Source organism: Hippocampus comes, unplaced genomic scaffold (assembly GCF_001891065.2).
Source record: "Hippocampus comes isolate QL1 unplaced genomic scaffold, H_comes_QL1_v1.1 scaffold427, whole genome shotgun sequence".
NCBI lineage: Eukaryota > Metazoa > Chordata > Actinopteri > Syngnathiformes > Syngnathidae > Hippocampus > Hippocampus comes.
In genome coordinates, this window is record NW_017805871.1 from 230,755 (window position 1) to 246,234 (window position 15,480).

At 43.4% G+C, this 15,480-nt stretch overlaps 1 protein-coding gene and 1 long non-coding RNA gene across 2 annotated transcripts in view; both read right to left on the minus strand.

Annotated features, from left to right (window-relative positions):
* LOC109527004 (uncharacterized) overlaps positions 1-6,666 on the minus strand; it is an 81,286-nt gene extending 74,620 nt beyond the window's left edge. The window contains exon 1 of the long non-coding RNA XR_002170446.1: positions 6,199-6,666. This is a non-coding gene — a long non-coding RNA (uncharacterized LOC109527004). The remainder of the gene's footprint in view (positions 1-6,198) is intronic.
* Positions 6,667-9,494: 2,828 nt separating this feature from the next.
* Positions 9,495-14,886, minus strand: wfikkn2a (info WAP, follistatin/kazal, immunoglobulin, kunitz and netrin domain containing 2a). The gene is made up of 3 exons (XM_019888682.1): positions 12,642-14,886; positions 11,450-11,766; positions 9,495-11,164 (listed from the first exon to the last, which is right to left on the minus strand). Exons 1-3 carry the CDS (start codon positions 12,846-12,848, stop codon positions 9,964-9,966), a joined length of 1,725 nt encoding a protein of 574 aa, XP_019744241.1. The 5' UTR covers positions 12,849-14,886; the 3' UTR covers positions 9,495-9,963.
* Between the last annotated feature and the right edge of the window lie 594 nt (positions 14,887-15,480).

Here is a 15,480-nt window from a genome sequence, read left to right on the forward strand (position 1 = left end):
TCGCTTAAAAAGCAGCGAAAGCCCTCAAGACTTTAGGAAGGCAACTCGGAATGCCGGCCGTCATCTGTTTAGCTTCTGTCGCGAGCGTGGCTGCTGCCTCTGTCGCTCCCGCAAAATGTCACGCTGTGCCAAAGTGGAAGAGATTCAGCTGACTCACAAACGGTGCGCTTTGCCAACTGCCGCCCTCGCACTAACACACACACACACACACACACACACACAAACACACACACACACCAAGGTGTGGCGAGGAGGAAAGCAAGACAATAAGAAATGCCATCAAAATCCCAATGCTACTTCAACCGTGGCTCTATTTTAAAACCAGTCAAAGGATTTATGGAAATACACAAAACAAAAACCCTGCCAAAGTCTTGCACGCACTCGGTTTTGAAGCGAAACTGCAGCGCGGGGCAGAAGTGGCAACAAATTAATAATGCGCTCCCCAGAGAGCGCCGCACTGAGTCACTCCTCCAATTACACGCCGTACAAAGAAAATGAACGCGAGAGCTTGTGAAAAGAGGTGAAGAGTTCCCCTGGGGTACAACAACCAGGCCCCCCTCCTCTCAGAGACACGCGTCCCACGTGACAATAATACGCATGCAAACCCCTCAGTTCTGTGGAAGACAGACCCAGTTCTGCTGAGGAGAAACAAGGTCACCTTTCAAGACGGCTCTTCACTTCCCCCAAAGCTACGGATTAGATGAAAACTCACTTCAAATGTGCCGAAAGATCAAACTCATAAAATGCTGGTATCCATATTGCGAACGCAAAGATGGGGGATGTTTTTCGTTCACATGCTAGATTTAGAAAATGAAACTCAGATCAAGCTATGGGACGATGGGCCTCATTGGCCCAAACACCGTTCACGCGCATGACGTGACGCGTGTGTGGCCATTAATCATTTCTCCTGCACGGAGGTCACTTAGTGTAAGGTAACCTAAAATTATCCTTTCCCTCTTTTTGTTGTGTTACGGAAGTTACGGAGCAGGCAGTAGTTCACGTACTACCGAAGTTAGTTAGTTTTAGGATTGACTCTGCGTCTTGCCTGCCTGTTATGCGCTAGCATGGATGGGTGGACGTTTAGCCATTGCTGTCTTGTCAAAAGCCATTCATGTATGAAAGTTTACTGAAGAATTTTGTGAGTGCATTATTGGATTTCGATCAAAACTAACAAAGAAGTACTGTCATGCATTATAATTCAGACAGTTATTTTGAAATACAGCTTTCAATAGTCAAATCAAATGTATTATAATTTGGAAGTAAGCTCATAAATGGATTTGATCATCAAAAACTGTAGTTTGCTGTAGAACAGAAAACATGGATTAAAAGATGTGGCGCCACATGTGGCGGCGATAAAATTGTCTACCCTTTGTAAAATAAACAAATAAATAAATCACAGAGAGACAGGCAAACCAAAGCTTCCTAAACTCTCAACTCCATCACTTCTCATCCAGCCGAACCTCCACCACACCTCTACAACAAACGCCCACCCCACTTGGCTGTATAATCAGAATTGCCGAGCTAAGCAGAGTGAAAGCACAGGAAAGACAGTGCCGGGGGCACGGGGGGATGGCACCAGTGCTCGACCACCGTGTACTTCAATCGGTGGGCCTGCCCGGGCCCCAAAAGCTCAGATTACATTGCTCATAATGAGAGGCCTGGCTCAGCAGGCTCACACATACAAACACAAACACACACACACACACACACACACACACACACACACACACACACGCACACATATGAACGCACAAATACACGCACAGAGGCAATATTGCTGAAGCCCAGCTCTGTTCTGTTCTTGCTTTAGTCTCTACAGTGACAATTGCACAGGACAATTGCTTTACAAGGGGCTATTAAAAAACAAAAAAAACAATAAACGAAAGTATTGAAGACAACATAAATAAACAAAGGGAAGCACCATCATATGAAATGCATTGATGATTGCATACATGCATAATACCACTATGGGATGTCTTTTCGTGACCGGAGCATGTCCCGGCGCAGCGTAAATTTGCACGGAGGCGTGAAAGGCCTTGTGTACTTTCGCAGATGCGTGCAAGACGGCGTATTTTACAAAAGGGCGGTTTGCGCCGCTGTTGGTATGAACAATGCGGACTCCATTTGCGGGCCAATTAAAACCACTCCTCTCATTTCTTTTAAATGTGGCACAAACACTCACATCTCACATGGAGAAATCTCTGCGCGGAAAAGGGCGCAGTGATCCAAGCGTGGACTGGAGCATTTTCACTGCTCTTGGCCTTCATCAGGCAGCCCTGTTTTGAAAGGTGCCATACACTGTGAATAGGGCTATGATTATTGTTAGTTGTTCATTTATGGGCTGTATATCTAACCTCACAGTGATGGTAAGCAGTAATGATGGTAATCAGGAATATATTTGTTGCTAACTATGCGTTTGCAGTGTATTTATGGTGCGTATTGCACTGTGTTTATTGCTTGCCGCTATGGCCATACCAAGGCCATTAGCATTGTGACAACCTGAAATGGAGTGCAGTCAGCTTGTGAGCAAGCAGCTCATTATATTTGTCAACAATTTATGCCACGGTATATGACATCATTGCATCTCCGTGCATTTTTTTTTTCCCACATCGACTACTCCAATGGGCCTTTCTCTTGCTTTGCGTGTGCTTTGTGGGTGCAAACCAAACCAGAATGAGTGAGGTCATAGACTTTTTGCCGCAAAGGCTTCGAGCTCAAGGTTTGCAAGAGCACAAGCAGGCTTTGTCAAAGCCGTGTGTGCAGTGCTCTGTGCTGCATTACAATGGAATGGAGACAGCGAGAGGACCGAACAACCTCTATTGATTAGGAGCAAAAAGTGTTGCACCTCATACCCCCCTCCACAGTTTCTGCTGCCACCAGGAAAAGAGCAACCATCCTTAGCCTTTGGATCATTATGGGACGCGGCTCTAAATGATTGAGTTGTACTGCGGTTGCGCAGAACCTTTCTGAGAGTTTCTTTTTATCTTCATATTTAAATTGCCCTGTGAAATCTGTGAGCAGACGACTTTCTGACTCTCACCCGCACTCTTCTATCATGACACTGTGATGGTTGGATCACAATGCAGACAAAACAAATATACAGCAATAAGGTAAGATCCATATAACCGAAAAACTAAAATCACACGAAAAGAATGAGGCAGATGCGTTACTTCAACGACTCAGCAAATAATAACGAAGATAAGTCTGCTTCGACTTCCACTTTTCTGCTTGGCCAGTAAAAAAAATATTGCCACATGCTACTTGCATAACAGGCTTTCTTTTGTTTCCATAGCAGGAGCTTATATCACCCATGACTAATTGTTTCTTGGCAAAGTATGTACGGGTACTGTAGAGTACTGTATACAGTATACTGTATGTAAAATGAGTAGGAGTGTGTGCCGATGTTGCACGTGTCAACAAGGAGGCTAAAAAAGGGGAAGAATTTGATCACAACTGCTCCGTATGCACACTCACATTACTCAATATTTTTTGCCATTGTATATATAGTTCAATCCAAACGACTAGTCATGCATTATTTGGACAGAGAATTTGATCACAACTGCTCTGTATGCACACTCACATTACTCATTAATTTTTACCATTGTATACTTCAATCCAAACGACTAGTCATGCATTATTTGGACAAAACTTGTGAGGGTAATAATAAGTAGCTGGGGCTTTCACATGGGTGGCACTTTTCCCACCTTCAAAGTAACCTAAAGCGCATTTCATCTATTGAAGACGGGGCATCAGGAGAAAGTGGCGGGAGAGATGGAGCAGCAGTGACTCAGCAGTGTAGACAATACATGTGTATACATATACATTAGCGGGGCGGTGAGGATTATACTGTATATTACCCTATCTGGGCATACTAAGCAGCATCACGTTACCAGAGCTGCCTATTAAAAAAGATAGCTGGCTAACTAGCAAGCTAACTAGCAGCAAGCTAACCAGCAGCAAACTAGCAAGCTAGCTAGCTCGATAAATAGATAGCATCACAACAGAGCTAACGTAATGTAAAGGACGTGGGCTTGCACTGGGCTTGTAAAACCCTAATCCTCAGAGGGTGCTGGCCACTGACTTGGCCCGACTAAGTGGGGCTTGAATGACACAGGAGTTGCCACCGTTCCACCAAGACTGAACCCACACATCAAAACATGAATTTCGTTCAGGTTGACATCCTGAAGCATGAATGAACATTAATTTGCTCATACAACTCATTCCTATGAAGCTACGAATCATATGGTGTTATGATCGCACAGCACTACACTGGCACAGGAAGGAGTCACATGTGCATTTCCATGCATGACACATGAGGCGGCTCGCCTACAATTGTGAAAACGCATTTTCGACAAATATTGATTTTCTTGCCAGTTAGAAATGTGATCAGAGAATTAAAGATGCAAAATAATGAAAATTATTAAGGGTGAAGCGAGTTTGTAACAATTCAGCCCCGGGGCCAGTTTAGTATTTGGGCTTGGTACCCCTCGCCTTCTTTTGCACAGCACTATACAATATAGATGTTCAAAATGTCAGTCATGGTTTGAATTGGAGAATTAATTCACCAACTTTTTCACCCGCTTCGGTTGGAGCTGTAGTTGTTATGGCAACAGATCAGGCATAGTGATGTCCTCGGGCTAACTTTCATTGTCATTTCCCAATGCAGCCGTCTATAAAAGCAGCCTACTTAATGGTCACTCGGCAGGTGTGGCTCACGTCTGGATTTTTGTGAAGAAATGTCGGTTCAGCTAAGTCCATCAAAGGTTCCCGAAGAAAATTTCAATCAGCGATGTCTTTATGTGTCCCTAAAAGTAATTTGGATGCTAATTTAAAAAAATATTTTCTTTCTTTCTACCACGCCAGGTTTTGGACATACTGTATATTCTTTTTTTTTTTGTTTTTAAGTTTGACCAATAAAAGCTTTGCACAATTTTACCATGCATTTCAGAAAACAAAATCCACCAGTTGCTGAACCTCTTAATTGATAAATATTAAACAGAAAAAAAAAGGGGGTTGATCAAAATGTAGTAAACATTTGTTGAGCAGTGTACTATTCCAACCCACACAGTCCTGTTTTCTCGGGTAGATAGATACATTTGGACAGGGGTTGTTCACTGGAGCAGGAAACAGTAGAGGTCAGAGGTCGAGTATCATGTGATGCTGCCTAAGCTGCTCAGGATGAATGCATAAACACACACACACACACACACTAGACATAAGCTGCACGTGAGGATTTCAGACGAGGTCAACTTAGAGGCCTTTTGCTTTGCTGCCCACATATATGTAAAGTAAACACAAGTGGGCCCTCACAAAGAGCCTTCTGTACACTCCCCGATAAATCATTCCGTTTACCTGTTGATCAGTCATCACACCCTCTCCAAAGAAACCTGACAAGCTATTTACTGTAGCTTCCTTTTTACACAGTAACCGTCATTTCTCTCCATCTCTGCAACATAATAAGAAACAGGTAATTCTGCCATCCAGACATGGAATGAATCTCTGTCCAACACCAAATGAAAACAATGAATAATTTTCATACTGTCTCATGACGCACAAACTCGACTGCAATCCAAAAATAGGCCTGACTGACTACCTCGTAATGCGTCTGAGAGGTGCAGGCATTCCCTCCCTGCAAGACTCCTTTTGAAAAAGGCTCGGGCAACGAACGAAACCTGTTTCCATGTCGCTCAATATTCTATTTAGAATGTAAACAAAGAAGCCTGACATCCCCAGAGGACATCCGAGTCATGAAATGTTAGACCCAAAGGTCACACCACGCACCAACAGCGCCCCCACGACAATTTAACGCCGCTGATAATGATTATGTTAACGAGAAAATGACATTGGAAAGTATACGTGACCCCATGATGTGCTCAGATTAGATCAGCCTGTGCTAAAACTGGTTTCACAAGACTACGAAGAAACTATTTCTGCTTCCACCAAACGCATTATTGTGCTCCAATGAAAAGTCTATTCTGAAACACAATAACATGCGAAGTGTTAAGTCCGCGTGTTAAATGTCTGCGTTCTCTTATTCCACACGTCAATCTTAAAGTAAATAACTTTTTTTTGTAAAGAATGCACACGTTTTTCACTCGGCTTCACAACCGTTTGTATAGAAGACACTGTGAAAGCAATGCACTGCCAAAATGGAAGAGTTCAACGTGTTCCTTTTTCCACTCGACAAAGAATACTGACCTTGGAGGAGACTCACTCGGTTCAGACGTTCCGAGTCACCGCAGTATTCCTGTCAACATTTACGTTAGGACTCCCTCCAGCGTCTGCACAACTTCATAGCACTTGACAAAGAGGGAGGTCCGATCTGTCCTGCTGCAACCACGGCAACAGGAACTGTGAGGTCATTGTGCCGAAAGCAGAAAAAAAAAATCTATTTAGAGGGACTGCATGCTTTGGTTCAGTGTGGAAAGGCCTGGTTGAGACCGGATGCTGCTTTGAAACTCGAGTGAGGCCAGAATAGGAATGAATATTCTCTTTCTAAAAACTCTAGAATCTGAATCAATGACGCTGCCTTGAATTTAATGCGCAGTTTATTCTCAGTCGCCCTGGTACATTTTTGAGCTCGGAATTGCAAGTGTCAAAACTATTTGTTCAATCCTCACATCGTTGTATCATTTCAGAAAAGCAGTTTCTCATTTAAAGGAAGAAGTTGCAAATGCTTATGCGCAAGACTCACTCGGTTCAGACGTTCCGAGTCACCGCAGTATTCCTGTCAACATTTACGTTAGGACTCCCTCCAGCGTCTGCACAACTTCATAGCACTTGACAAAGAGGGAGGGAGGTCCGATCTGTCCTGCTGCAACCACGGCAACAGGAACTGTGAGGTCATTGTGCCGAAAGCAGAAAAAAAAAATCTATTTAGAGGGACTGCATGCTTTGGTTCAGTGTGGAAAGGCCTGGTTGAGACCGGATGCTGCTTTGAAACTCGAGTGAGGCCAGAATAGGAATGAATATTCTCTTTCTAAAAACTCTAGAATCTGAATCAATGACGCTGCCTTGAATTTAATGCGCAGTTTATTCTCAGTCGCCCTGGTACATTTTTGAGCTCGGAATTGCAAGTGTCAAAACTATTTGTTCAATCCTCACATCGTTGTATCATTTAAAGGAAGAAGTTGCAAATGCTTATGCGCAACCAATGACGATGTTCAATTCTCTGCTTTCTTACATTATGAATTGCATGTGTCGTGTTGATTAAAATGTATTAGAATGGGTCTCGACTGAATGCCAGAAAAAGTCCCAACCAAGATATCTGGTTGTACAACTTTTTAAGAAATTAAGTAAAGTGCAAATAATTAAATTAAATACAACAGTGCTTCAAGTAACATTTAGAATACCGATCGTCAGTGATGACAGTAACGCGTTGCAAAGTAGCGCGACTTTTAAATACGAACATTTTTGAGTAAAAAAAAAAAAAAAATCTAATTTTTTCCCCAAAAGGTTACCGTTACGCTTCTAAACTCATTAACCGTTACTAAGTAAAATAGTTTTGCTTCTCCATGCAAATAACATCCCTGCCTCGAATTTAATGCGCAATTTTTTTCTCAGTCGCCCTGGTACAATTTTCAGGTCGGAATTGCAAGTGTCAAAACTATTTGTTCAATCCTCACATCGTTGTATCATTTAAAGGAAGAAGTTGCAAATGCTTATGCGCAACCAATGACGATGTTCAATTCTCTGCTTTCTTACATTATCAATTGCATGTGTCGTGTTGATCAAAATGTATTAGAATGGGTCTCGAGTGAATGCCAGAAAAAGTCCCAACCGAAATATGCGGTTGTACAACTTTTTAAGAAATTAAGTAAAGTGCAACGAATTAAATTAAATACAACAGTGCTTCAAATTACATTTAGGAATACCCAGTGATGACAGTAACGCGTTGCAAAGTAGTGCGTGACTTTTAAATACGAACATTTTTGAGTAAAAAAAACAAAAAACAAAACAATCTAATTTTTTCCCCAAAAGGCTACCATTACGCTTCCAAACTCATTAACCGTTACTTAGTAAAATAGTTTTGCTTCTCCATGCAAATAACATCAGTTTTCGAAAAATAGCAACTAAATACCGGATATGTTTTACACGTTACACGTCCGGGGCAAAGAGGCATGTGCTTTGAGCACCACCTAGTGGCTATGCATGACCGTGCATAGCCACACACAACAGTTGAAACCTTTTTTTTTTTAATTCAGTGCATCTGGTGGATGATATATTTATAAAATAAGAGCTCTTGTAGAAAGAAAGCTACAAATTAAAGAAAAAAAATAAGTATTATGATAAGGAAAATGGTAATTTCTAGCTTCTAGTGTCAGATAGAATGTTATATGGGCTGTAAACATCCGTACACCAGGGATTACTCCAGAATTTAAAGATGTTGTATCACCCAGAAATGTTCAACAATCTATCTACTCTTGATAAACAAATAAATAAATAACAACTACACAATACAGTATATGAGAACAATATACATATACATCAATCTCATTTTTAGTTGACAAGCAAATGAGCGTGCCACTTGGTTCATGCCAGTATGGCTGGGTTGATTGTGTATCATGAATTACCGTCAACGTCCCAAGTTCCTCCTCCATACGGTGTCACTGAGGGCATTGTGTCTGCACTTGTCATGCTCATTATTATGGTCTGTCTGGCGGGCGGGTGGCCTAGCTGGTGGTCTCCATGTGAACTTGGTGTTGAAGTCAGCTGCCGACTGTGATGTGAGGAGTTGAGCATCAAGTTTTTTTTTTTTTTTTTTGTGGAGCTTAGCTAGTCACTTGTCAGCAGCTCTAATGAAAGTGGTCCTTTTCTTGGTGGCCTCTTTTTCATTAGGTGGGTCAGAGGTCATCGCTGAAGGCTGGGTTGCTGACGGTCTAAGTGAGTAGACGGGTGAAGAAGAGGGGTGTGAGTGTGTGTGGAGGGAGGGGGGCGTAAAGGCAAGGGAGGGGGTTTATAAACATTCAGTTGCTAAAGATGAGAGAGGGAGATTATGTCGGTTTCTTTTTGTATTGTTGGTGCATTACAATGAGCTAATCTCTCCCTTGGCAACATTTCGGCCCGATATTAAACAGGACAGCCACAAATCGAAATACAGATGCAATATCCTTCTTGAGTTACCATTCCTTGCTATTAGCATACATGTGGCCCAGAGAGTGAGTCACCCAACATCCATCTTTTCCACCTCCTCCTCCCTCCTCTTCCCCTTCCCGGCCTCTTACACATGAAAGGAGCCGCACAAGGGCAAAGGATGGCCAGTGGGGTGTGTGCAATGTGAGGGCCCCAAACCCAGACACAACACAACACACAGCTCCACAGGCCTCCACAGCTGGGCTGGAATGTGACCCGCTTCAGATTTGAAGGCCAGACAAGAACCAGTTTGTGTGCTTGTGTGTGTGCGAGCGTGTATGTGTGTCAACCTCAGACAGAACATGAATTGAATTCGCAATCGAGTTTATGAGAAACGGGGTAAAAATCACAAATATCTGTAATACCTTTAAATCATATTTATTCATCGAGTTCCATAGTAATGGACAATAATACATAATAGATAACATGGAAATATACATCGAGATGTTCTCCACTCCATGTAATACAGACATATACTGTACCTGCTGTCTATAAGAAATATAAGAGAAAAATAAATATAGTTCGGAGTAGTTCACATGCATATCCTGGATTGTGAATGAATCCGAATGAAAGGTACCAAAGAGCTTATTGATTCTGGTCGATAAAACTGAGACGTCACATCCGTTTAAGCCACAAATATAGAACGACACATATGAATACAATGCTAATATTAGAGAGGGGCTCTAATGTCAATTTAGTCAAATATAACCAAGATCATTTGAATTACCTTTCATACTTTCTGGGATTTGACATGCTTTTCAAGTCTTCAATTTTATGATTAGGTTCTACGAGAGGAGTCAGTGGGACGGTGTGCGGTTGATCTGAGAGCCCCTACTGGGTGCCAGGCAACTCCTTAAAAAAATTGCAGCTCTTCTTGCTGGAAACCTCACGAAGCTTCCGGACCTTCCGGGCGCTGGAGGAGCCTACAAAGCTGTCGGGCTGCAGCACGGCCATCCCGTTGTGAACCTCCCCCATGACGATGAGTTGATTCTCGGCTACGGTGATGTTTGGGCAGGGGCAGTTCCAGTCCATGTTCAGGAGAGTCACCTCCAAGGGTTCCTTGCCAAAGAACTTGAGACCCATCTTCTCATCTTTCAGGATCTCCTCCACCGTCATCAGAGCGTGACCCGACTCCTGCTCCTCCGTCAGCTCGGTGACCCGTGCCAGGATGACAAAATCGCTCCTGCAGAAACTGGCCACCATCTTACTTCGGGGCTTACACTCCTTGCAGTTGTGGTTCTTGGGAAAGGGACACATCCCTTCGCACGCCTCTTTGGACTCAAAGTTGTTCTCGTTGCCGCCGCAGCCTCCGTAGACAAAAGATTGGCACTTTTTGAGGGCGTTGCTGTAAGCCCACCGATGCTCGTAGGCCTTGCAGGGTCCCTGAACGCTGGGCAGGCTACAAGGAGCCGCCAGCTCTCCCCCACATGACAGCATGCAGATATCATAGGCGTCGAAATGATTCCGGTTCTTATTGCACTGACTGTAAGTGAAGGTGAAGCAATTGTTCCGGCTTGATTCATAGTACCAGCTTATGCTTTCCTCTCCACAGTCGTCGGTGTCTGGACTTTTTAAGCACTCTGCAGGTGGGAAAGGACGATTGGTATTGTTTCCTTGGGCTTCCTTTCCTCTCGCCTCTCTCTTGATTACCGCCAAAGGGAAGTGAGAAGATACGCTTCCTCCCACGTTTTTGGCCGTGCACGTGTAAATTCCGGCATCTTGAAGCTGCGCGTTGTAAATGACAAGCTGGCCGATGTTGGTGACCACGACGTTCCCTCGCACGTGATTCGGTCGCATGATGATGTTGTCCTTGCCCTTCAGTTGTTTCTCCCAGGTGATTTGCGGGTGCGGCTTCCCGGTCACCTCACACAGGAAGCTGGCTGTCTCCCCCACAAACACAGCCTGCTGAGCGGGGCTGCTGTGGATGGCGGGGCTCTGGACGTCAACCGGCAGAGTGGTCTGAAGAGCCGTGGTCGGACGGAGAGTTGTTTCGGCTGGGAGAGGACTGGTGTTTGGCCATGTCAGGTGGTACCTGTAGTAGAGGTGACGATCTAGTAAAAACGGGAGTTCTTTGTTTGTATAAGTGTACCTCATGAAGAGTCATAACTTAAATTAAAACTTAACTCTGAAGTTGATATGAAAATACTGACATTCCTGAATATTGCCGCTACGGTCTTAATTCTTTTTTTTTTTTGTCAATTTAATGGGTGAAATAAAGAATACGCATCACGTTCAGAGCAGCCAACGTCTCCCCGACAACATGACATCACCAAAGCAAAAAGCAATTGGAAAACATTGAAAATACTTAACATGTTACCTGCAGGTGACCTCAGAGATAGAGATACCCTTGGAGCACGCCTCTGCGTCCATGTAACACTTGTTATAGTAAGTCATGCCGTCAGACGCGCACGTGAAGTGGGGCTCTCGCTCGCAGCGGTCCCGGCACTTACACACAGGTTGCCCGTCCCAGATGTCACACTCGGAACCTTGCTGGGAGCACATGAACTTGTCACAGGTGGCTCCCTTGGGCATTCCAATGGGCCCCTTGTTGCCCTTGATGTCAATGTAGCGTGCCGCCACGCAACTCTTGTTCCCACATACGTTGAGACAGCACTTCTCAAACGTCTCGCAGTCCTAGACAGAGAATGACAAAGAACATTTCTGCAACCCATATCATTTTAAATACAGATCGTGTCATTCTCTTTGGTTTATGTTTAGTTGGACAATCGCCTTGAGCTGAGAGTGGCAACAAAAAAGTGCAAAGCCTTCTTTTTGAAGAATATTTCGTGTTATCTACCAACTGGTGCTTGTTGAGAATTGAGTTGAGTCACCTTGCCATTATAAGGCGCTTGCATCTCAAGTTTGCACTTGCAAGTCAAAGCTCATCCCAAAAAAAACAATCAAAAACACCTCATAAATCGAGAGTCACTTGTAAAATCTTGTTTTTGTGACACTGTATGTCCGTGAGTTTGACTAATAACTATGCTCAGGGTGTACTGTGCCTTGTCTCTCTAAGGCTCAGATGCATATCTGACACTAAAATACTGCATATATGGTTCATGTGCACAAAGATTACTTTAACTTGATTTGTTTCCAATTTCCCCCCCCCCCCCCCCCCCCCCCCGCTGGACAGTTTACGAGTTTCCCGATATTTGTGTAAAATGTTCAGCCTTGACGAACAAGTAACTAACAACGTGTTGCACCTCACAGGTTAAAATACATTTCCCATGAGCTGACTTCACAATTAACTCTGGACGATGGTATATTTTACAGCGCCACATTGAGAATTGTTGCTATTTTTCACCCTCTAAAAATAAGATAACAACATCATAAATGGTTCTCAGTATGTTAATACCCTATTAACCTATATTAATAGCTATTTGACAGGCTCGAGCAAATCTGAACATTACTATCAAGGCAAACTTCGTGACCGCTTAGTCGTTTAAGTGGACAAAATGGAGTCAGACAGATAGATAGATAGATAGATAGATAGATAAACGGGAACCCACCTGGTCAGATTCACACTCGCGGGTACAGGTGCTCATAGCGTCCACCCACAGGTTGGGGTTCAGCTCATTGGGGCACAGACCCGCATGAGAGTACACGACTTTGGCCACGGACATCGGCATCGCCCCGACACCGTCCATATAGAGCAAAAAAGTGTACAAATGTCCCAGGGGAAACCAAATCCATCGCGGAAATAGCATCCACCACATAGCGTGCGTCACAGCGCGGCAGATTAAACTCTTAGAAGAACCGAAGAATAAATCCCGCTGGGAGGAGAAAAGAAACGACCCCCAAAAATAAAGAAATAAAAAATTAAATAACTGTCCAATCGTACAAAACGGGAGGCTATAAACTCATTTAGTCTCTTGACTCGCCCTCACTATACGTTTAATGACGAGAGGGTAGAGCCGCTGCGTGCAAAGCACTCAAAAGATCCAACTCCATCAATTCTACTGTGCTTCGTCCACTGGGGCGGCGGGAGTCGACTGACTTACAGTTGGGATCAACTTAAATTCAGCACGTTTGCAGACGCTGCTCCGCGCTCACAGTGGCGAGACACCTGCGCCCACACCGGACGCCCGGTTCGGGCTTAACCCTTAGCAGGCACACAAGAAGCACACAGACCGATTGCTATGTATGATATTTCGTCATTAAATTTCAGTCACGCCTTTCAAAATGTGACTTTTTGCTTCTAATGAAAAAAGTTACATTTTAACATTTTTTTAAATTTAACTCAACTAACACGGTGCATATTTTAATTGTCACCTTCCTTTATTTAGCCTACTACAGTATTCGTGTACATTACTGTGAATGCTCGACTCATTCATTAATGTCTTTGTCCTCCAGAAGATGGCACCAAACGCATTTTTTTTTTTTTTTGTCATCCTTCAACTATGCCCACTTCGTGCTTGATTGGAAAACCTTGTTTGGAAGTTGTCATGTATGTAACAATTCTATCTTTGGGGTCGAGCTAGAAGAAAATAATAAAAGTATAATCGGCCTACTACAAGGAACTGGTCCAAGGAATATTCCGGGTCAAACAAAAACAAAAACATTGAATGCCCTCCTGTGAACAACTGTCTTGTTCTTTTAAACATTGCTAGTTTTCTAAATGGTAAGTCTTTTGGAACCACAGCTCAACTAAATCATGTTTGCAGACCTCCGAAGCTGCTCTGGGGAACATTAAAAGTCGACCAATTTTTTTTTTTTTGTGTGTGGGCGAATGGAGTCTGTGCTTCGCGAGCTGGGTCCCTGCTGAGCCCAAAGAGGCCCAATGTGTTTCAGTCTGGTCTATGAAGTTTTCAGACACACCACAGTCACGCATTGGCCTCTTCCTGTGTTCAGATGAACAGACAAACATTATTCCTCAGAATGCCAACCACAATATTTCCTGACCAAATAAATATCTGGCATGCACACACACCATATCCCATTCATCCATTTTCTATACCACAACCTCATTCGGGTCACGAGTGTGCTGAAGCCTTCCCAAGATGACTTCAGGGGAGAGGTGGAATACATTCTGGACTGGTCACCAGCCAATCCCAATACTTTTATCATTTCCTCACGTGATATCGTTCGAGGTCCGTGGCTCACTTGGCACAGAATAAACACAAGTTAGGCAACTCAGTCTGCAATGCCTGAACGTCTTTCAATTTCAGATCTTGTAACAAAGCGGCAGTGGGAGGAGATTGCACGTGGCTTTCAAATCACTCCATGGGTCATAGTCTAAGCACGAAAGCCAAGTACAGTACCTGTGAGCGATGTCGTCTTCCGTCTCCGTTTTTAAAATACTCTTAGGGCTAACGACTTGAACTGAGGTGTTTCCACTGCCCGCCATGGAGGCATTGGAGACTGGTAGAGCTGCTTTCAAACGAGGGGCTGTTCATGTTAAGCTCATTATGAGTGTCCCACTTGAGAACAAAAGTGTCCAGCCACAGTGGGGCACTAAGCTGATTCCTCAACGCGGGTTTAGACACAAATGACCACACGGCAGACGCACCGACATCCATGTGCAAGTGCATGTAGTCTTACTACTGTCAAATACGTACATTGTTGTTCTTATGAATCATCATCAACAAAGTTAATGCAATAAAACTGCCTCTATTGTGAATTTTGCAGACTTTTTTTTTTACAACAAAAACAATTTTGTTATTCTTCGCTTGTTTATATGGGGTGTAATTCCACTCTTGACCACTAGATGGAAGCACAGTTAATTAGAAACTTAATTTGAAAGAAATATGAAACGGTGGGAAACTGAAAATATCCGAAAAGGGGTGGGGGGGTGACTTTAAACTGACCATTATTGAATTTGTTGGTTCATAACATCAAAACTATTCTTGAGATGATGAGCGCATATCCTAGTTATCGTTTCTTTCTGCACTGTCCAGTGAGTTTATGTAATATTTGCGGCCCCTGGTTTGCTTTGCCTGAACATCTGCTCACCACATGGGACGTCGTTGTACTCATTCATTCAAGAGGCGTCACAGATAAACAAGGTGTATGAGGACGACCACGATTTAGTGGTTGTTTATGTTCTTTACATCAGAAGGGGAACATAACAAAAGGTCTTGATGATTTGGGCCATAACAAAATGTACTACAGTGGCTTGTTGTGCAAATCTGGGTCAGATAAGAATGCGCAGCTGGATGGTGAAGCTCTGGGAGGAAGAAAAAAAAGTTATCCAAGTTTTGACCACCAACTGTTTCCGCGGTATCTTGCCATGAAGTAATCATACATGTACAATTTCTCTGTTTAGGAACATTTAATTTTCTTTTGATTTGTTGAAATAAAAGCCATTCCCCATTTGTCGTATGTTGATCAAGAATTAACTCATTTAAT